Below are 22,911 nucleotides of genomic sequence, written 5' to 3'. Positions count from 1 at the left end.
GTTCTCTGTACTGTTTACACTGTTATTGCCAATTAGCCTGTTCACACCAATGTAAGTGAACTCTGTCTGATCTGAGTGATATTTTGACTTTGACTTGTCATGTGTGGAAAATACATGTTGAGTTTATTATGATTTTTAAATCATCATATTGTTGTAAGATCCTTTCCTAGGTGTTTTTGCATTCTTGTCCTTTGTCTTTATGTTAGTTGATTAAAACTTTTTAATCATAGCTTATTGTCTTCAAAGCTCTGTCAGAGTTATTTTGCCCAGTTGTTCATTTTTATTGGTTTAATAAAGCCCTGATGTTGGGATTTGTACTGTTGCAGGTGGTTCATATAGCTGGGTCCCTGTGAGTATACTTGATATATTTTGTATCCTTTCATTCTGACTGTTAATACTGAGCTGAACTCATCAGTGATTTGAATTTAGTAATGTGTTTGATCCAGCATCCTTTTCTGCTATAATCATGAAAGTGGTTTATAAACTAACTTTGGCCTTGCTTCCAAGGTGGCAGTTAGAGAAAGCTAAAATAAGACCATTTTATTTGAGGGATGAGCTGTTGCATTGTAATGCTAGCTTTTAACATTCCCTGGCCAAAGGTTTATACCCAACATAGATCAGGAGCCATAGAAAGAAAGCTCATAGTTTAATTCATTTCCCATTGTACCGTCATAGGAGAGACCTCCAAATAATAATGGAAAATTTATACAAATATATGTTCTTGGAGTTGTAGTCAGAACTCCAATATCAGCTATGAAAGTAAGTTGGCAGAGCTATAATTGTCTTATGACTGCAGTGGCTTACCTGAGTATTTCCTAATTCCAAAATCCTAGAAACTCAAATATGAGTTTATTCCAACTGGCCCATAATAAAAATGAGCTGGACCTAAGGTGAGCACTGTCTTTGATTAGAATACTCCATTAAAACTGGAGTGCTGAGAACTCAAATAAAGGGGGACTTGTGGGAAGATAAGGGTTGGAAGATGAAGGGACTGAGAGTTTGTGCCATATGTGAAATCTGTCTTTCACATATGAACTGCTTGTTATCACATAATTGTTCTGCAAGATATCATTTACTTAGGTGAATATAGGCAGCACTCATTTCTTGTACTTTAAGACCCAGTGGACAAAAAAATCTAGGGAGGTAATTTGTCCCACTATTCTCTGCTACTCAGACTACCTCAGAAATATTGTGTTCCGTTTGGAATACCACATATGGATGAGCTGGAATATATCCAGAGGAGGGTAATAAGCTAGTGAGAGGGGCCTTTAAGCAATGCCTGTGTGTTTAGCCTGGAGAAGAGAAGACTTAGTGGGAGAAAATAGTAGTTGAAGGACTGTCATGTGGAAGAGGTAGTGGACCCAGCTTTTATAGTGGCTGAAAGTAGAGCCCAAGGCAAAAAAAAAAAGGTGAAAATTAGAAGGATTTTGTCTTAGAGTGAGGGAGAACTGTTTAACAATTAAAAAGCTTCCCAAATTTTGTTTCCTGGTTGGAGTGGTAAACCTAAGTAGATGATTTCTAAAGTCCCTCTTCTAATTCTAAGCAGCTCTGATTTTATGAGTACATGTTGGTAGAAGCTTGAATTGTTCTCCCTTTTAATTTGTGACTTTTACTTTTCACTTGTACTGGTGCTTTAAAAAATTACAACAAATGAGTTCTGGGGTGTTTTTTTTGTTTTGTTTTTTTTTGTTTTGTTTTGTTTATTCTTAATCTTGTGTTATATTTTCTCTGCTAGCCTTCCTTGGATTTGCAGACCTTCCTTAGCACTTCTTTGTTCATGTTAGATTATAGTGAAGAAGTTTTGATGTCCCTTGTAGTTCTAGTAATTCCAATACATAGTAGTGCCTGAAGTTTTTTTATGGAACCTATTGGATTCTAATTTAGGGCTTAGAGACATAGTTGGGGTTAAAGTTTGAAAGGAACTGTGGCAAAGAGCAAGACTCTGAAGATAGTATCTAAGAGGAAATAACATTTATGGGTCATCTGGAGAGATAAAAGTTAGACTCCAAAAATTAAATTTGGTCCCTAGATTCTCCAAACTTGAACAGCATCCTGGTCAGAAATATTAAATTGCTGCATTTGGCCTTATAATAAGGCCCCTGCTGGCATTTCAAGCTAAGGTCCAATCATCTTCACTTCTTATCTCCTAATTATAGTAGAGCTCCTGGACAGTCTAAGTATTGAGCACCTAGAATGTACCCTGCAGTTGCCTAAGCACTGTGGGGACTCACCCCTACTCCTCCAAAATGTGACATGATCCTTGAGAAGTTTACAATCTAATTGGAGAGATAAAACCTAAACAAAACAATTAAGAGAATAAGTCAATATATATTAAAATACTTACCTGTTAAGTACAATTAAATGGTCATTTATAAAGTTTTATAATGTTTGTTTAATTGAATTAAAAGTGCCAATTTTATGGTACAGACAGTGAGTCTAATAGGAGTTACAGAAATAATTGTGGGATGGAATCATCAGAGAAAGTTTCATGGGTCTTGAAAAATGGGTAGGATTTGGGGAAAGGGAAAGGGAGGACATTTAGGGTTGGGGCAAAGGTACTGAGGGGAGAATAAGTAAGATGTGTGTCTTTGGTTGGGTAGAGGAATTAATTAAGAGATTCATCCAAATGGAGCTGAAAATTTGTTGAGGGTGGGGGTAGAGTTAGAGAAAAAAAGATTGAATACATAAGGTAATTGTCTCTATTTTTAGTTTCTTTCTCATTCCTACTTCTCATCCTGCATACTACTGCCACCAGATTAATCATCTTTCAAATCACAGTTCTGATTTTGTCACTTGCCCACTTGAAAAAACCTTCGATCGTTTTCCCATTACCTGCTGGGAAATGTTTGTTTCTCAGCCTGGCATTCAGCATAGATTTGTTTCTGAATTTCCCTCTCCCACCCCACATCCCTTAGCTCTCCCTATCATGATCTTATTTGTTCTTAAAGGAGTCATTCTGCATACATGCTGTTTATTCATGAAGATCTTCCTCGGTTCTCTCCAGCTGGATTGTTATTGGTGCTCTGTACTCTGAGCCCCTAAAGTACTTTATAGTTATCCTAGGACATTTATATTCTCTCTTTGTTTAACAGTTATTTGTGTGCTTAATTTATACTCCACTCAATTATAAGCTTTTTTGAGGGCAGAATATACATCATCTCTGAAATGTTTTCCAACATGCTTTGTTTAGGAGGTTCCATTAATATTTGTTGAATTGAATTTCCAGACTGAGCACAGTTAACCGTGTGCGCACGCACACTCACATATGTATACACATTTTTTTAAACACATAATTTCAGTGATCTTTGCTGATGGATGCAGATAGTCTAAATGTCATTTATAACTGCCTTTAAGACTGAGTTTTTGACCTATTTAAATATACTGGGTATACATTATGATTCAAACTCAATAATAAAGTCACATTGTAGAGACCTGACTATGGAAAAGCTAGAAACCTTGAAGATCAGTGCCCTTACCATAAGTAAAGCCATACATTCTCTAAATTTGCCATTTGATTCACACCCTCCTTGGGTAAAGAAGTGAAAAATTAAGTATTTTTTGTTTATAGGGTTATTTAGTGCCACAATCTAGGACTTTTTTCCAGATTTTCTTAAACCCCATTGAGGAAGTAAACAGCACTTATGACTAAGATCTACAAAAGAGTTAGTTGGGTAAAATAACCAACTAAGTCAACAGAGCTCACAGATCAATTAGAAGTTAACTCATGATACCTTTTTCCCCAAAAGAGTATTTCCATGTCATTTGAGTATTGTTTATTTGAATACTTTTGTGTTTCCTTATTTGTCTTTCTAGATTTGAGATATGGAGGGGCAGAAATTATTATTTTTATTTCATATAAAAGGAAACAGACAAAAAAAATTAATGATTATTTGCCCAGGGAATTTTAGTGGTGAGGTTCAGGCTGCCTGATTCAGACCCAGAATTCTTGCCACTTGATCCTGCTAGGTCATCACAGACTTTAAAGTCAAAGACAGCAGTATGATTAGTAATAGGAAGAATTTTGAACTTGGGCTGAGGATACTCAACTATACCTTTTTCATCCTGTATGATCTTGGAAGAGCCACTCAATGTATCTAAGCCTCATTTTCCTTATTTGTAAAATGAAATGTTTAGTGTACAGGGTCTCATCCCTTCTAGATCAACATCTTTTGATCTTGTAAATGTTGTTTGTTCTAGCCACTGATATAAGCAGTTAGGGAGGAAATATCATTGGCTTCACAAATCACTGAGTAGGACTGGACATTTGAAAAGAAACTTTTAGCCATTGTGTCATGATGCTGTTGGTGGCTCATGACAGCAATTTCAAAAAGCAGGTACAAATTCAAATTCCTGATGCCTTCACAGTTATAGTTTAACTTGCTAAGGTTGATAGAATAAAATTAAAAGATTGCTTCATGCATCCTGCTTTTTCAGGGCTGGGTGAATGTGTCAACATAATGGTACATCTGTCATTGCCAGGAACTGGACACCTTTGCTCCATGTCCACAGCTCCTCCCCAACAACAATTTAATAATAAAAAGCTCTTTGGGCTTAATGAAATGTGCCCAGAGGGAAGCTGCAGGTGGGAATGACTCCTCTGTCTGTATCCCATACCCCAGGAGTTCCTGAGATCCTTCCAAAGGTAGTCAGAGAAGTGTATGCTGACCTGTTCTGCTTAGTCATAAATCTGATTTGTTAGAAATTGACTTTTGTCAGTTCAATTGTAAGTAGCTTAACTCAGAGAATACTTATTCTTGAAGGTTAGGAGCTGTTTTAGTTAACTCTTTATATATCTTTTATCTAAAAAGCCTCTGCAATGAAACAGACATTCAATATTTTGACACAAGGTTAATCTCGTAATAGACTCTTTTTCTTGTAATTTTGGTCTTTACATTTTTTAAGAAATTGAGTTCTTTAGTTTGAAGGTACTAGTCACAGTCCCTTAGAAACCAGTCAGCTATCAATTGGTTTGATTCTGAACAGGTCACTCTGAAAATAAGATTAACCTAAGATTACAATAGCTGCTTTTAAATTGACCAGTAGCTGACTTGCCCTGACTAATCACTTATTCTGGTCAAGAAGAGACTCTTGTATTCATTTATTAACTACTTTGATTGGGTTTGGGTGGTTTGGTTTTCCTTTTTAAACTACTTCTGACTGCTTGACATTTCCTAGACCAGACAATAGTATAATCATCTGTTATTACTTCCCCAAATGCCATGTCAGAATAATTTTCTTGCCTTCACCCAATGGTGAGTCATCCACTCCGCTTTCCCTGTACCCCTAGACCGCTTATATTCTCTTGCAGGTTGATTTTCCTCATAGCTTCTATCTAATGAATTCTCTATCTAGAACTTAAGCAGAAGTCAATCTGAATTTATGAGGGAAGGAGGAGGGCAAGGGAAAGGAACACGTATTTATAGAATGCCTACAATGTTCTAGGCTTTGTGCTAAAACACATTTTTCAAATATTAGTTCATTCAATCCTCAAACAACCTTGTGAGATAAGTACAGTGACTTTACCAGAATTACACAGCTAGTAAGTATTTGAGGCTGGATTTGAATGCAGATCCAGGTGCAGTGCTGTATTTACTCAGCCACCTACCTGTTCCTATTAAGTATTAAATAAGAAGCTAACTTTTCTGAATATTTGTCGGTGTATGTGGTAACAAAAATATTTTAAAAGGGATTATTTACCCTTCAGTTCAAGTAGTTTTATGGGAGTTTGAGCTAGGGGCAGGAGATTTAGCAAAGGAAAGCTTGCATCCTTTTGAAATAACTTCTGAACACTTTATGCATGTGAAACAAAGCTGGATCCTATTACATCTCATGGCAAGGTTTAAATTAATAATAGGTATAATAGGAGGGCAGTTAGGTGGCTCAGTGGATTGAGAGCAAAGCCTAGAGACTAGGTCCTGGGTTCAAATCTGACCTCATACACTTCATAGATGTGTGACCCTGGGCAAGTCACTCAGCCCCCATTGCTTAGCCCTCATCGCCCTTCTGCCTTGGAACTAATATACAATATTGCTTCCAAGACATAAGGTAAGGTTTAAAAAATAATAATAATAAAAGGTATATGGGTTTGGGGAAGAGGTTGGAAATCTTGGTAGTAGAATGCAATATAGTAATGATTGCCCAATATGGAGGTTGTTTTTGTTATTGTTGTTGGATTTTGTTTTGTTTTTTTTTTTAACCTTTACCTTCTCTCTGCATATAGAAACTATACATTGGTTCTAAAAGTCAGAAGAGTGGTAAGGGCTAGGTAGTGTTGGCTAAGTGACTTGCCTAGGGAGGGTCACACAGCTAGGAAGTGTCTAAGGCTGAATTGGAACCTGATACCTCTCAACTCCAGACTTGGGTCTCTATCCCTTGAGCTACTTAGTTGTCCCTCAGGATTTTTTTTTTTAATTATACAATATTCATCTATAGTGAGACCATTGATTACGTATGACATTAGAAGGGTGTATGTAACATCATTTTAACAAATACTCTTTGGAGTTGTCATCTTTGAATGTCAGACAAAGCCTTTTATATAAAAACTTAAATGTTAGTTCCTGGAGAATAAAGTGAAATTTGCAGCTCTTCCTGCTTTATCCAATTTTTTTGTAGGGGATAGACAGTATGGTCCTTCCATTTTGCTGTCAGAAGCAAATAATGCGCCCAGTTGTGATGCTTAGAATTGTGTTGTTTCCTTGGTGCCAGACCTTTGACAGCTGTAGCAAATTCAGCTGAAGTCCATTTTTCTCGGTCTCCCATTCTCCAAAGAAGTAATGGATCTTCATAAAGCTTCATTGTTTCTTGAGTTTAGTGTATTATAGGTAACACTTAGATCTTAGTCTCTTATGGCAGCAGTGGGTGAACACACATATATACCTCTCAAAATAAATTCTGTGTGTTTTTACTTCCTGATTATTATATTATTATTAAGATGTATAGTGTTTGGGCTTTAGTTGTCCTTCAATAATGATTTTAAATTTCTTTTGAATGTGTTTTGTGGCATTTCAGAATTAGAAATCACTTTAGTGCAACTTGGTAATGGTTTGTTCTTAGAGTTGTCATTTTTTTTGGAAGATCGTTTCCTCAAAAAAAAACAAACAACACCTAGGTCTTCCATCTTAGAACAAGAAATAGTGCATTCAGCTCTATTTATTTCTCTATAGCAAGGATTCTTAACCAGGGTTCCATGAACTTGTTTTTGAATATTTTGATAGCTGTATTTCTGTATACCTTATTCCCTTTGCAGTCCTAAGTATTTTTATTTTATGCATTTTAAAACATTATTTTTAAGAAGAGATTTTCACCAAACTGCCAAAGGGATCCACGATATAAATAAGGTCAAGAACTTCTGCTTTGGAACCTCCTTCCTGGAGAGTTCATTTCTGGCCATGATTAGGTTCTTGCTTACCTGCTTCTGTTTTAATGCTGCTTGCATTCACATCTGTAGATAGCTTGTAGTCCTAAGGGCCACTAAGTTAAGACTTGCCAGGTAGTCATTCAAAGTCTTGCAGGCATTTAAGAAAAGAGCCCACTGGCATCTACTGTTACATGGTCTGTTGCTATGGGCAGAATGGGTCACATATTCTGAAGGGGTACCTCAAGATTTTCAAGCCATTGAGGTTTAATTTTTTTTTAATAGAGGGAAAAATAAACCACCCAATATAAATACTTTCCATAGGGTTTAAGGAAAAGTAGAAAATCATGTATTAATACTGGTTGTCTGAAATTCTTATCTTCCTATGGGAATCAACAGAAGACACATACATAGAAATAATTCTTGTCGTCATGTAGTCCTTTTTACTGTGAAAGTCCTTCTACACGTATTTTCATTTGATCTGAAGAATATCCTGCTGAAATGTGCAGGTGTTTGTTTGACAGATGAAAAAAAAAATGAGACTGAGGCTGTGTCTTGCCCAAAAGATCATTCATAAATCTGTGATGAACCCAGGATGCCAGCCTGGGTCTCCTTACTTGTAATTATAGTTCTGCTATACTAGATGTACCATTATGTGTTCTTTGATGTCTAACACCAAGGTAAGTTGTAAAAAAAAAAAAGTAGCCATACGTTCTTAATTATGGTGTGGATATATGCCTCTTTTTTCCTTGTCAAATACTCCAAGAGGATTTGTGGCTGAGAAGGATGCAAGACAGGCTGACTGAGGAACCTGCCATGGGTTAAGGCAGATTAAAAACATGAACATTCTGGACTTAGGAGGGGTTTGCTAGTTTTGCTTGATGTGGATCACGAAAGTAATTTTTTATAACTTGGACTATTAGTTAAATTTTCACAATTTTTTCCTGTGTTTGAATTGGCAAAGGTCATAAATAAATTAATCAAACAATCTGTGCTTAAAAACATGTCTCTTATTTATAACACATTAGAAAGTAGAAAGACTGGAGATTAAAGTTATGTCCAAGAACTGATTTTTTTCTTCATTTAATAAGAATGTTTCATTTATTTATAGTGGCAATGAAACCATCTAGCTCCATTTTGTTTACTTTTGAACTTTGAATATTATTCAGGCAGCCCAGATCCTGCATGTACCTGCTAACAAGTTAAAAGGAAGTTTTTTGTTTTTTTTTATGAATACTGAGCTGTTTTGGAAGGCTGGAGAGGGAAGAGGAGGGAACCCTTTCTTTTACCATACCATACAAATAATGCCAATTAAATCCTAGTAGAAATTGAAAAATAATAAGGTTTAAAAAATAGTTTCAACCTTCAAAAACAAGTTTACATATTTTCCAAGTTCCCGATAATTTTATTGCTTGTTTAGTTAACAATAGCTCTGTTCTGATTTCAGTCCATTTATGGCTGTTGTTATATTATTATTTCAAGCCTACTAGAAAATATAAAATCTTGCATTGTTCTCCATCAAAAACCCTTTCCAAAAATTTGGTCATGTTCCAGCAGGAATATCTTGTGTTTTTGCTGCCATTTCATCTCCTGGGGGTCAGTTATTTCACTCCACATTCATATATACTACTCTGGTATCAATAAGTATTTAAAAGTATCAGCTATGTTTATCACTATGCTAAGTAAGCACAATGAGGAATTCATGAAGTAGCCTTTCCTCAAAGAATGGTTGGAAAACTAAAGCTAATATACTTGAAGGATAATGAACTATATGAGAATATATAATTAAGTGCTTGTACATTGTAAGTTATGGGCTGTAGAATTCAGAGAAAAGAGGGATCGATGAAGGTGAGAGTACAGAATCTTAGAATATAATGGGGAAGTTTAATATTGCCTTTTACTGGACTACTTGAGCCCAGGTTGTAGCCCTCTAAAAGTTTTGCCTAATAAATTAGCATAAATGAACTAGTATGGCTTGTTTCCCTGCCACCACTGTGTAAGCAACAGCTAACAGGTTTGGATCAATCAGTATTTGTAATTTTTAAATAAGTTCCTATGTAGCCAACACTAATAACTAATGCACCATTAGATCTGATCCAGCCCCCTCAATTTTGAGATCAGGAAACTGAGGCCTAGAATAGTCAGAGAAGATTTAGTAGAGATGGGCTTGAAGAAGTATGAAGGATTCAGATCAGAGGGGAACTCTTAGGAGAGGTAAGAAATGAATATGTGGAACAATGAAAAGATAACACTTGATTAGAATAACAGGGTAGGGCAGGTAGTTGGCTCAGTGGATAAAGAGCCAGACCTGAAGTATAGGTAGGTAGAGTGGGAGAGGCAGTTAGGAGGGTCATGACCATTAAGTAGAAAAGTGGATTGTATGTGAAAAGAAATGGAAAACCATTGATTATTTTTTAATTGAGGCACAATTTGAAAATAAGATGTAATCAGTCTTGGAGGTTTTTTGTTTTATTTTTTTCTTTCATTTTCTTCATACCTAACGTCAGCATGGTGGGTGAAAGAATTACATGTTCTGGGAAAAGGAGTAAGTAGAATTTAGAGACTACTGCACAGAGCTGAATAGAAGTTCATCTAAGTTTGTGGGACTTGGGGAGAGAGGGTGGAGGGGAGTGTCCAAAATCTCAGCTTACTCCTTACCAGAAATCCTTATTTGAATTCAGACTTCTTCCTTGCACCAATGTCAGTTTGTTTATATCACCAGGAACTTGGATCTCCACCGGCCAACAGACCTTCAGACTAGATCCTCTCCATTGGGTTTCCACCCCAGCGGGACTCTACAGGTGTTTGGATCCAGTTCTTACTCCCATTCTAGTGTTCTCCCCTGCCCTAAGGGTAGAGAAAAGGCCATCAGGGAGCTCTGCCAGTATCCCACCTGGAGTCCAGCACACTTCACTGTTGGAGAACCATTTTTTTTGGTTGTTTTTTTTTATTGTTGTTTTTGCATTATTCCAAACAGTTTGAAGAGTGCACTTTTCTAAACTTTTTACTTGAAGGGGTGTGTCTAACCCAGCTGGAAGCCTACTCCGTCTTCTTGTAGATCTTTAAACAACTTGTTCTCATTCAAGTTAGTGTTTGAGTTTTATTCTTTAGAGTGCTTTTCTTGATATTTAAATGGGTAGGGGAGGGCTTCTTCACAAGGTAGGATCTGCTCTGCCCTTTTCGGGTTGGGGATGTCCAAGTTGAATCTGGGAGCTGCCTTTGACCATGGGGATTCTGGAACACATGAATGAATGAATCCGAGGGGACTGACTGCCCCGAGCAGGGTTGAAGAAGTTAGTTGGCAGCCACAGAAGAACTACTGTAGGCGGTAAGTATGAGGAATGGCATAGCAGTGCTTTTTTTTAATCCCTCTATTCTGCAGCATGCTTGGTGCTTTATGGCACAGTAATAGGCATCACCAAAAGACTCATGAACTGAACATGCCCATGCTCCCATGCTTGTGCTCATAACCAAGCCATGCTAACTTGTGCTCATGCTAGTTCTTTCACTCACCCATGGCCAACACATTGGAGTGGCTTTTTTGTTAGAGCTGCAGTGTCTACAAAATTTCTTCCACTAATGGCATACCACCAGCATGCCTCAGCATGCTTGTTGAAAAGCACTGGTTTAGGAGAAATGGACAAAAGAAGCCAGATCTGTCTAAATGATTCTTGTCCGTATAAAAATTGACATTGTCCCTAGCATTTGTGCCAACATTCAGCATATGTTATTTTAGCTGGTGAGTGACTGATGGTTTGAGAAAGTGTCACCAATTTAACCATAGTAGTCTTGATGTGTATAGAGAGGTAGGACCTTACCACCTGGCCACACTATTTTTGCATTAGTAGAACTGGAGTAGAACTTAGCACTAAACGCCATATTCTTCTGTGTTTGTGTTCAGTGTACATAAATGATACAAAAGAACAAGCATTAGACTGGAGAAGCATTGACCGGGAATGGCCCAGGAAATGATCAGGAAGAGAAAGGGGACTCATGGTGTTATCTGATGCTGCCATCAGTGTACACTGGGAGATTTATGTTATTTTGCAGCCATGCAGCAAAAGCCTCCTGTCTCTTTATTAACCTGTGTGAACCTTTTTATTTATTTAAAATCAAATCACAAATAAAAGCAAAATAAAGACAGGTGTGTGAAGTTTCCGTGTTGTGGTGGTTTATCCAACAGTAAGCTCATTCTCTTGAAAGGGGTAACAAAAAAACGGTCTAGCAAGGTAATTTAATTTATTTTAGCAATAATTTTGGGTCTATCCAGCTTCTAGAGATACTTTAAAGAGAGATGACTCACAATTACAGTGAATTTCAATCTTGATTTCAGCAAATAGTTAAATATCTACAATGTATACTACATTGTGCAAAGCATTAGCATCTTGGACTAGGGAGTGATCCTGAAACAAAAAACATGCAAAGTGTGCCGTCACTAAGCTGAGTGACAAAATTTGTACATCTGTCTAACACTATTCAGTTTACAAAGCCCTTTTATCTTTTATTTATCTTAGATCTTCACTAAAACCCTATGAAGGTAGTATTTTGGATTAATGATAATGACTCAGATTTCTATTACATTTTAAGATTTACAAAGCATTTTTCTCATGAGGATCCCATGAGGAAATGGTACAGATAAACTGAGGCTCAGAGGGATTCACATTATAGCTAATTTAAGTGCAGTGCTGGGCTTGTGCTATTAACTTCAGGTCCAGTGCTGCTTTCACTACTCATTTGTCAGATTAGGAACCCTAGAAAAGAATGACTTATTCTAGGTCACACAACTGCAAAGTGTGGGGAAATGAAACTAAAATACCAGATCTCAAATCTAATTCTAGACTTCTTATGTACTGTGATGCTATAAGTAGTTGGTGAATAAATAATATCTAAAATATTGCTTTAGTGTTAATAGAACTAATTCTTTCTCCCCTCAGTACCTTGGTTCACTACTTAAGCTACTCTCAGAAGTAGTTTTCAGCCTACAGTTTTTCTTTCAAGATGTTATTTCAAAGCAAAGTATTTTAGCCAGACCCTCAAAGTACTTCAAGTGCCAAACCAAGATAATTGGTAACCAAAGTATAATGTGTTGGCTTTGTATGTAATACATAGGCAGCTTGGAAACTGAGGCTACCCACACATTTATTTTGAAGATTGTAAGTATAAATAGTGTGTCTGAGATATGTGTGTGTGTATATTTATTTTTAATAATATTGCTCTTATAAGTGCCGTATACTATGAGTTAGAACTCCAAAGTTGTTGTTTTTTGTTTTTAATTTCAGGAGTCTTGAGTTGAAGGTAGATGAGAACTTGAGTGTCTTTGTCTAAATTGTATCCAAAAAAGTCTTTTAAATAATAGATCCTAATTACCTCTGAGTTTCTTATGATGTAAAATCTGGAAGGCTTGAGAGCCTACCTGATTACTGTATCATTTGATAGGTTTACCTGTCATGTGCTTGTGAGGAGCAGAAAAGCATCCTTGACCCAGCTGAGATATATAGGGAACTATATCTGTGCTTTTGAGAGTTCCTTTTCCTCCCATCTTGAGTCAGAGCTCTGGCTCCATTTACAACTAATATGATATATAACAACCATTGGATGTTGAAATCTCCATCGAGAAAAATAGGAATGCTACTTGAAGAATGAGTTCCTCATTGTTGAAAACTTGGCTACACTTTTATTGGGAACCATAATCCTACATGAATGAAAGTTTCTGGTAGCTGGGCCTGATAACCCTACCTCAGAAAGCTTCTCTGCTTGTAGGGCCTTCTGCTTTGTTTTCACTACAGGGAGTTGGGATGGTGTTCCCCATTTCCTGGAAAATAATCTCTTTCCTTTAAAGACAGCATAAGCTGGGATGTCAGCAAAAACACTTCAGTGTTATTCAAAGGATTCTTGTTTGGGTGCTGGTTAGATTTAGATGATCTCTGAAATCCCTTCCCATTCTGAAATTCTGTGACATTTGCTTGAGGGTATGAATGAAGATAATTTCATATCTAGTTTTTAGGGAGAAACTTCATTTTATTTTTCTGCTTGTGGTCATCACAATAACATTGACTTCTTTTGCTGTGAATTACAAGAGTCAATTTTTATGATGCTTATATCCAAGCCTTTACTATTTCAAATAGACAATGAAAAGTGTTTACTGAAATGTTTTCCTGAGCAACTAGAAGTAAGCCACACTAACTTTCCAAATAGGCATTATTATTGGCCTTGTGATTCCAATAATCCCTTGTTTCTTGTGTCTTGTATTTGAGTTCAGGTCTGAGGTGTTGCCACCAGCTATATTCCTCCTTTTGCATTCCATCATCATCAGTGAAATATGACTGTTATGTGGGAGGGACTGTGCTGAGACCAAGAGAGATAAGCATCTGGGAAACATGATCTCAAAGAAATCTTATTCCTCTTTGGTCTTCCATATCCACTCTGTTTGAATGTACAGTGAAAAAGAATCATTTTCTGTTATGCTTCAGCTCTGTCTTATGGCATTTAGTCATGTTTGCCACAATACACACCCTGTCCTTTGAACTCCAGCTGCTAGAGAGTTTTAACAATTGTAGGACTACTCATTAACTTAGGCTAATAAGTTTTGGGGGGGGGGGGGTTCTCTTGCCATGAGACAACCTGTACAAATTATGCTTGGAAATTCCTTCATTCCTTTCTGCCTCCAAAAATCTATTTAATTTCTCTTCTTGAATGATTAGCTCTTGTGCTTTAAATCAAGCATATGTACAGCTGATGTTTCTTTTCTTTAAGTGATACTTTGTGATACAAAGTGAACTTTGGTTGTGGAAGAGCAGTGGGAAGAGGGTGGGTGGAAAGGGATTAGGAACATAACTCCAGAAGGTACACTAACTAGCAGCACCTCCACCCTTGAAATTAATTATTGAGGGTCCCTTGGTGAAAGGGAATTAGAAGCATTTCCCCTTCTCCCTCTCTCTTAAGTGTCTAGGAAGTAGTCATTAGACCTCTCAGAAAACAAAGGAAGGTACCACAACAAATAGAGGATCACAGAAATCTTGTATAAAATAGATTCATTAAATGCCACGTTGTAAGTAGTCTAAGAGTCAGAGCATTAGTATGGAAATAATGTTAAAATTATGTTGTTCTGGCTACCTCTGCCAGCAGACTGAGGCTTTTATGTTTCTTCTGTAAAATGTGTATTTCTCAGACTTTTAACACTAGACAGTTCAAATGTGTGTAATGGGGATTGGAGTAGGATAGTTTGTGCTTCATAGGGGGATGTCCTGAAGTTTGGAGGATGTGCTGGGAAGTTTTAATTTGGTCTTGAGCAACCATTTGATAGCAATCAAGTACTCTTCATAGCAAGTTTTCCTTAATCCGTATGGAGTTTTTCCTTGCTGTGTGACCCAAGGCAGAGAGGCATTTAATCTGTAAAAATGGTACAAAAACAGTGCCTGATATAGGGTTCTTGTGAGAAACAAGTGAGATCATAGATCTAAAATGCATTGCAATCCTCAAAAGCACTATACAAATGTTAGCTATACTGATAATGCATACTCTTAATGGTACTTTAAGGATTGTAACAAAGTACTTTACTCCCAACAACTCTTTTTAGTGGGTAGTATAAATTTTATTTTCCTTGTCTTTTAAAGAACTTGAGATTCAGAGAGAAAATGACTTGGTCAAGATGTCATACAACTAGTTTATTGTAGTCAGAACTCAATCCAGTGTTTACTTCTTCAAAATTCGAGGCCTTCCCCCCATTATTACCATGCACTTAATAATTCTGTGAGATCTATATAGTGCAAGTATCATCTTCCTTTGACAGAGGAGATAATTTGGAAAAGGGAAGCAATTTGCCCATCACTTATAAACTGACTTACACTTTACTTCTGATTCCTCAGTACAGTGCTGTTTCTGCTATATCATGCTGCCTCCTATAATAATACTTCTCTTAAAAATAATAATAATAATACTTCTCTAAACTGAAACTCTTCGGGCTTTTGGTATGTTTAGAGCAGACTAGGTAAACATTTGAATATTAAGTGTTCTTTAACCTTTCTCTCCTCTTTATTTAGTAATTGCAATTCTGCTTGGAATTATCTAAAGAATAGCTAGTAGGGAAGGATGAAACTGTCCATTGCAGAGTGCCAGAAGTGATATTTCCCACGGGTTTTGGTTTATTGACGCCATTCAGTACTAGAATTTTTTTTATTTATTTATTGGGGAGTGAGGATGGAGGTAACAAAAACAAAATTTAGTTTTTAGATATGATCGTGCTTTATATCGTGTCACTCTTCTCTCCAGCCCCCCCCCCCCTCCACCACCCCTTCATTCTTCTTTCTGGTCTTTCTAATCTCTAGGTATGAATATAATCAAGTTACTGGATCTTTTGTGGCCTTGTTCAGGTAGATTTTTGTAAAATTGAAAATAAAATCACTAAAATGTTGGAGCTAGAAGGGACCCTAGAGATCCTTCTAGTCAGAGCTCCTTAACCTTTTTTGAGGTTTGGACCCCTTGGTCAGGCTTTTTGAAGCCTGATGGACTCTGTAGAACCATGTTTTTAAATGTGTATAATAAAATACATAGGGTTATGTAGGTAACCAATTTTGTTACAATAAAGATGTCATTTTTTCCCATTCAAGTTCATGGGCTTCCTGAAGTCCGTTCATAGATCTGGAAGCCCTGCCATAGTGCCTCATTTTATAGAAGTGAAAAGTGAGGCTCAGAGAAGGGAATTTGACTTTCCCGGAGTTAAGCCCATCAGTCAGTGGCAAGACTGACTCTCCTGAGTTATATTCCTCAGCAATGCTTCTGCCACTACACTTGGGTTATCATGGTCCTTTGGTTCATACAGGACAATGTGCCAACACTCCCACAGATTGAGAAGGTGGCTTGGTAAGTGTAAGTAACACAGCACATCAACACATTAGCTCTGTCTGAGAATGTATGCTTCCATCTATGACTATAGTCAACCATCTTTTTGCTATGAAAAAGGAGGCATGTTTCATTTTTAGTTCATTACTCCTTGGATGAGGATTCTGAAATCTTTCAATATCATTTCCCTATGGTCTTTTTCTAAATTGCCCTCCTGGTTCTGCTTCCATGACGTTGCACCAGTTCATATAAGGCTTCTTAAGTATCCCTGAATTCTTCATATTTGGATGGTGCAGTAGTGTCCAGTTACATTGGTTTACCATAGTTTCTAGTTTGCTACCACAAAAGGTTAATATCTCTTTTAGTGACTTGTTTCTATGGACACTTTTTATGTGGCAAGCTTACATTCCTTAATAAAGTTAGTTTATCTAAACATTTAAGGAAAAGATTTTCTGGCCAAAGGGATTTGGGGTTCCTAGAAACTTAAAATGGACTGGTAGAAGTAGAATGAAAGTTATAGTACTAAGAGAGTGGAGGAAGAAGGTGGGGGACTACACTTTGCCCTTGGGTCATTTCTTTTAACTGGTGTATTGGACTAAACCTGATTCTTAGCAGATGGAGGAAATGAGTCCATGAAACATTAGATTTCTGTATGTGGGACATAGGTTAGAAGCATGTTATGTTTGTGACTTGGGGACAAACTTTCTTGAGGATAGGTGACAACAGGTACTATACATATGTAATATGCCATGTCCAGGCTTGTAGATGAAGAACTAGACTATCCTGTTAACTGGCTACTTTGAGGGAGGTTCTACACAGTGAGGGAACTAGTACTTCAGCCTAGGTCTTCTGATTTCCAAGTCCTTGGTTTCCTCCACTTGGTTTCTTCTAACTGACTTCTGGTGACCTAGGGCTGTTAGTAGCTGCTGTTGAAACAGTGAAACAAAGGAAATTGTATCGGATGCAGTTGATTCTGTTGATGGTTGACTTGTCAACACTGTCTTGCCACTGTCAAAAATAAATCACTGATTGTCTCCAACTCTTTTCTAGGGGTTCCACGGCCCTTATCCTTTCGGACAGTCTTAAAAACGGGTATCGTCCTCGAAGAGAAATTTACAAAGAAGGACTGACTTTGGGGGGAGGGCAAGGGGTTCCTTTGGATTCCAGACAACACAATATGGACCTCTGGCTCTGACTCCACATCCTGGATGAAGAGGAATCCAAACAGACTAGTTTCAAGTAAACTCCGTATGCATGTGTGAATGCTGAATTGCAGGAATGCTGATCGAGGCTACAGAGAAGAAATCCTCGTGGTCAAGCTGTGTTATGGGAAGGGGGGAGGAGCTGTTGGGTTGTGTTTTTTCTTTTCTTTTTTTTTTAATTTTAAATAAGGTATTGATCTCACAAGTAATTAGGTTGCTTGGGAGGGGAAAAAAGTTTAGAAATGGGAGAGAAAAAAGCCATCTTTTTAAAACAAAACTTATTTTGCCTACAGAGAGGCTGTTGTTCTGAGCAAATGTTAAGTTGATTTTTGGTTTATTTGTTGTCCTTCCCCACTCCCCTCCCCTCCTGCCCCTGCTTCCCACCTCACCCCCTTCTCTCCCTATCCACCAACCTCATTTTAAAAAAAAAAACTAGGGGCAGCATGTGTCATTTTGGAATGGCTATTTTACTTCTTGCTCTGAGCAGGGATTGATTGGAAGCTCCTGTCATATGTGTTTTGGGGGTCCTCTTGTCATCTCAGTGAGTGTTCATCTGTTGTTTAATGTGAGGTTAGAGCAGGCGCTGACCTTGTGTTTTGAATGGCTTCGGCCATTTAATTGTTGCTCTTCCTTTCCTTCTTCCCTCTTTAATCTTGTTGGTTTACCCTTTTTGGCATTTGAATTAGCTGACCTGTGGCTCTTAGAAGAAAACTTTTTTGAAGACCAAACTCCCATTTCAACTGAGGAGTCCTCTGGGACAGACCTCCAATGATGGAGGCTTTTTTTATCTGAGAGCATCCCCTACACACATGCACATACCCGCATGCACATGCACTCTGAAATTTGTAATGAGAAACAAAATTGCTTTTCCACATTTATTATAGAGAAATTTTCTCCACAGGCAAAATGCTATTTAGGGTTTTTCATGCATTGACTTTCAATAATAGGGCAGAGGCTATGTGCCCTTAGGTTTAAAAAAAATGTGTATGTTTCTTGGTATAATTCACCAGCTAGTGTGTGTAGCCTGTAAGTTTTAAGGTGTCACATGTTTCTCTGTTTTCACCAAATTTCCTTCCCTGTGTTTTCCCTCAAGTCCTCCTTTGTGATATGTTCACAGCCAGCCTGTGGAGGCTGAGCTGCTGCTGTCTGGAAACTGAAACTAGAGCCGGAAATGTAATCAGCCATAGGGGAGAGCCACCTTTAGTCACTTCTCAATCTTAGAGGCCACATGAGTCTGGAAATGAGAGGTCCTCTGGGCAGGGTGCTTTGCAGAAGTGGCTGGGAACTAGGGTTAATAATGGGCAGGGAGGGAATGGGGGTGGGGGGAGATTGCAGCCAGAGCTGGGGCCAAGCTGCTGACTGCACAACTGTTTCAGGCTCAAATCTCTGCATTGCCCTAGCTGCCTGTTTGCTCTGGGATGTGCAGGATATGAAAATCCCGGTGGGAAGCTTGAACCAGGCTAGAACAGCTGTCTGCCAAAGATACAAGAATATGCAAAGTCCTCTTCCAGCCCCCAACCCCACCCCACGCCCATTAGCCTTCTCCCCAAACCACACTAAAAAGTCTTAGTGAATAACCAAGTCAGGAGGGTTATGTTGTCTCTCAGTGAGTGGATCTAAAATGCAGTTGCAGTATTGTCTGCCCATTGCCACTGCTAGGGTGGCATTAAGCTTCCCAGACCAGATATGCAGCTGCAGGGGGTCCTGTAGCCTCTGTGTGTATGTATGTCTTTGTGTGCTTGAGCATATGTATGTATAAGGTTTTGATGTGTCTGCTTGGATGATAGTTTGGAAGGTATGGTCCTCCTCCTCCTCTTGATACTGGTGTTTTTTTAAAAGCATGATTGTAGGAGAGGGGCTTATGAGAGAGAGAGTGTGTGTGTGAGTGTGTGTGTGTGTGTGTGTGTGTGTGTGTGTGTGTGTGTGTGTGTGTGTGTGTGTGTGTGTGTCCTATAATGAGGAGATGACCTTTTGCCTACTAGGGAAGCCCTGGGAATGTTAGGAGCTAGCTTGGTCATAAGGGGGCAATTGTAGACCAGTATGGGATTGGGAGTAGGGTTTATACTGCAGTAACCATTTTCTATGCACATGCTGAGTGCCTGATTCTCTGCAAAGGGGAAAAAGTGCTGGATGACTAGTAGGCCATGAAGCTGAGTTCAGCCAGCAGAGTTCCAAATTCTAAGAAGCAAATTGTGGGATTTTGGGGAAAGGCATAGATGTCTGCTTCTGCTACCATCTTCCTTTTTTCTTTTTTTTTCCTCCTCTTTTTGTTTTTTGTTTTTGTTTTTTGCAGAGGTAGGGTGGTGATTAGGCTATATCTCAAGAACTAGGAATTCTCTGCTAGCTCCTTCCTCTTTTGTCGGCCTTGAAGGTGGAAAATCTGAGCAACCCTTCCCAGGGTGTCTTTCCCTACATCATACTTGGGCCTGATTTGTATTTGAAAGAGATGTTCCACTCATTGTAATAGCAATGTGGGGAGAGATTGGCAACAGATGCCATTTGGACCCTTGTGAATGGCAGGCCTGACCCCCTCCCTGCATTTGGGTGAAAACTTTCACCTGCACACACTGGAGTCAACTTAGCTTAAACTCTCTTCAAAGTATAGACCAAGGAATGAGTGTTGTGTGGGTCAAGCTCTCATGGGGTAACAAAGGCACCAGTCAGATGTGAGTTTTAGCTGCTTGACTTCCTCTTTGTTTCTTTTCTTCTCCTTTGGCTCCCTGGTAGAATGCTCCCATTTCCTTCTGTCCTTAGTTTGGAAACATCCCATAATAGCTGTAAGGCCAGGCAGTCTTGCCCATTGAGGTAAGGAGGGAGACATTTTGCTGCCCTGTCTGCAAAATGGGAAGTATTTCCCCTTAAGTGCCAACTCCTATGGTCTAGCTTGTATAGGCCAATGGGGAACAGGGAGGGGGCTCAGGGTGAGATCAGTATATATGGTGTGTATGCTTGTGTTCTTTTAGAGGGAAGGAGGGATAAGAGTTGTTTGGAGGCATTTTTCTAAAGTAAATCTGTGCTTCCTTCCGGGAAAGACTGTCCTGGCACAGTGATGTGGCCTAAGGGAAGGGGAGGTGATGGGGACAGAACCTCCAGGACTTGGTCTGTCCCCTCACACCTGGAGTGTAAGGGTGCTGGGCCCACCTGGAAATGCACAATGTTCCCTGCCTAGGCTTTCCTTCCTTCTCTCTGGTCATTATAGGAGTAGGGTGGCATGAGGGAGCAGCAGTAGCTCCAGGCTGCCCCCTCTGGTTAGGGTGATGATGCATGTGTCAGAGAGAGAGTGAGAGAGTTGGATGATGTGGTGGGGCCTCACAGTGCCTGGGAGGAGATGGTGAAGAGGCTTTTCATTACTGTATAAATGAATATTTGTATGATTAAATTAACGCAGAAAATCTATGTCTGTTCAAACCTGGTGTGTTTCATTGAACTCGCTTATCAAACTCTTCCACTGATCTTTTGGCATCCCAGAAACTTTATTCACTCCATCAACCCTGTGGTGTTTTCCTATCCCCATTTGCTGGGTTTCCCAGGACTTTCTCAGAGTCTGGGCTCACTCTCCTGTATTTTGGGAAACAACTACAACTAAACCAGCCTGTCTTTATTGTTGTTGCCTGTCCCCTCAGAGGGTTAAGAATCTGCTCCAAAGGGTAGTCATAGTTTAAAAAAAAAACACCTGGGGGGGGGGGGAATTACTGAGTACCTACTTCTAAGTCCAGCCCTCTTCTTGGCATTGAAGTTGGGCAGGGAGAGTTGGTGTAGTTTGTTGGGGGGACCCAGACGCAGTCCTTCCCTCTCTGTCCAATTGCCCTGCTTCCCTAATTGAGAATACTTGGACAGGGAGAATCTTCTTTCTTCCTGACAGAAACATTAAGTTACTGATACACAGATCAATAGACCTACCCCACTGGATAAAGTCTATGTTCATTTTTGTTTCACTGTTCCCACGCCCCCTCCCCACACCACGTAACCACAGCGGAGCTGCTGCTTAGCACCGTACTGTCTCATAATAAGTAGAAGGTAGGAGACAAGGGATGTGTTCTTTGCATCCTGATTTGGAATTTTGTGTTTCCCACAGAAACAATATTAAAGAATGGTAGTAGATGGGTGCTGAACAAGTTTCTGTGTAGATTGGCCTGATGAAAGCTTAACTAGCGTTTTAAACATTGTTTCCCTGAAAATACGACCTATTTTGCCAAGAGGAGGACTACCTGGATGAATCAGACTGTCTGAAAGAAATTGGCAGTTTTGGTTAGAAAAAGGGCATTAAATACATGAAAAGTTAAACACTGCAAAAACTAGTAAAAGACAATACTGAGTTTTCTTTTTTAAATTACCTTTTGTTTTTGCATCACGTTGATTCCTGAATATTTCTTTCCTCTGCCATGAGCTGTCCCTTTTAACATTAAAAACAGTTCATGATTGATACCAGGTGAATGGTAAGTTCATTTCAACAAATATGAAGTGCCTACTACTTTCGAGGTAAGATGTTAGACCTTAGGGGTACAAGACAAAAAAATAAACCCCTGCTGTAGTCAGAAAAATGGACCATACCTTCAAAGAGGATACAATCCATGCATGAGCCAATCCAAAATCATTTGAAGAAGGAAAAAACCTTATGGAAAGGGGCAGAGAAAGAGAAGCAAAAAGGCAGCTTCTAGGTGGCTTCACCTGACCCGAGCCTGAAGAATGACGATGATAGTACCACTTGAGAGTTTGCAAAGCACCTTATATACATCATCTCTTTGGGGCCTCACAACAACTCTGGGAAATAGGCACTGTTATTCCTATTTCACATTTGAGGAAAATGAGTTGAGAAAAGTGGGATGCTCTAGGACACCCAGTGACTATAGGTGGGAATTTCAACTTTGTTTCTCAACTCCAAGTCCAATCTGATACACCATGTGGAATTGGAGTCAGATGCTGGCTCTGCTACTACCTAACTATGCCTATTTTGCTATATCATTCACTTCTTTGCAGGTTTCAGTTCTTTAAAAAAAAGGGGGGGGTGGGAAGAAGTTAGATGTCTTTAAGATCTCTAACAATTCTAAATCCTATGATCCCCCAAAGAGAGAAAGAACTGAGATCAGGAGTGTGGATAACCTATTTGAGGGTATGGAGGTGGGGGATAAAATACTAAGTTTGGGAAATAGCTTCCTACTTTGGAACATAGTTGATATTAATAAAGTAATGTGAAATATTTGGGAAGAAAGAAGTCTAATAAGGGCTTTAAATGCCTAGCTGAGTATTTTATCTCGAGGCAGTAGGAAGACACCAAATATTTTTGAGCAGAGTAGTAACATTGTCATACTCCTACATTAGGGATATTGTTTTGGCAAATATGTGTAGGATGAATTAAAGCAGGAAGAGAAAGTCTTTAGCACAGTTTAGAGGTGAAGACTTCATCCTCCTTCCATGACACTATCCTGTATGATTGACTGCTCAGTCTCCTTGTCAAATCATCAATAAGTGAGGTGAGAGTGAGGAGGAATGGGAAGTGGCTAGCCACAGGAAGGTCAA

At 38.7% G+C, this 22,911-nt stretch overlaps 1 protein-coding gene and 1 long non-coding RNA gene across 5 annotated transcripts in view; both read left to right on the top strand.

The window, feature by feature from the left end:
- ILRUN (inflammation and lipid regulator with UBA-like and NBR1-like domains) overlaps positions 1 to 20,790 on the top strand; it is a 117,034-nt gene extending 96,244 nt beyond the window's left edge. For 2 of the 4 annotated variants that reach the window (XM_056818064.1, XM_056818067.1), the window contains exon 5: positions 17,243 to 20,790. In XM_056818064.1, the coding sequence (XP_056674042.1) occupies positions 17,243 to 17,278 (36 nt within the window). In that variant the 3' untranslated portion in view covers positions 17,279 to 20,790. Of the gene's footprint in view, positions 1 to 10,076; positions 10,440 to 17,242 lie in introns of those variants that run through there. The other 2 variants (XM_056818063.1, XM_056818066.1) reach the window with 1 other exon arrangement.
- LOC130457345 (uncharacterized) lies at positions 10,448 to 11,495 on the top strand. Its single transcript, XR_008916523.1, has 2 exons — positions 10,448 to 10,682; positions 11,256 to 11,495. It is a non-coding gene; the product is annotated as an uncharacterized LOC130457345 (long non-coding RNA).
- Positions 20,791 to 22,911: the final 2,121 nt, after the last annotated feature.

The sequence above is a fragment of the Monodelphis domestica genome, chromosome 2 (assembly GCF_027887165.1).
Source record: "Monodelphis domestica isolate mMonDom1 chromosome 2, mMonDom1.pri, whole genome shotgun sequence".
NCBI lineage: Eukaryota > Metazoa > Chordata > Mammalia > Didelphimorphia > Didelphidae > Monodelphis > Monodelphis domestica.
This window is presented reverse-complemented; position numbering and strand designations above follow the sequence as displayed.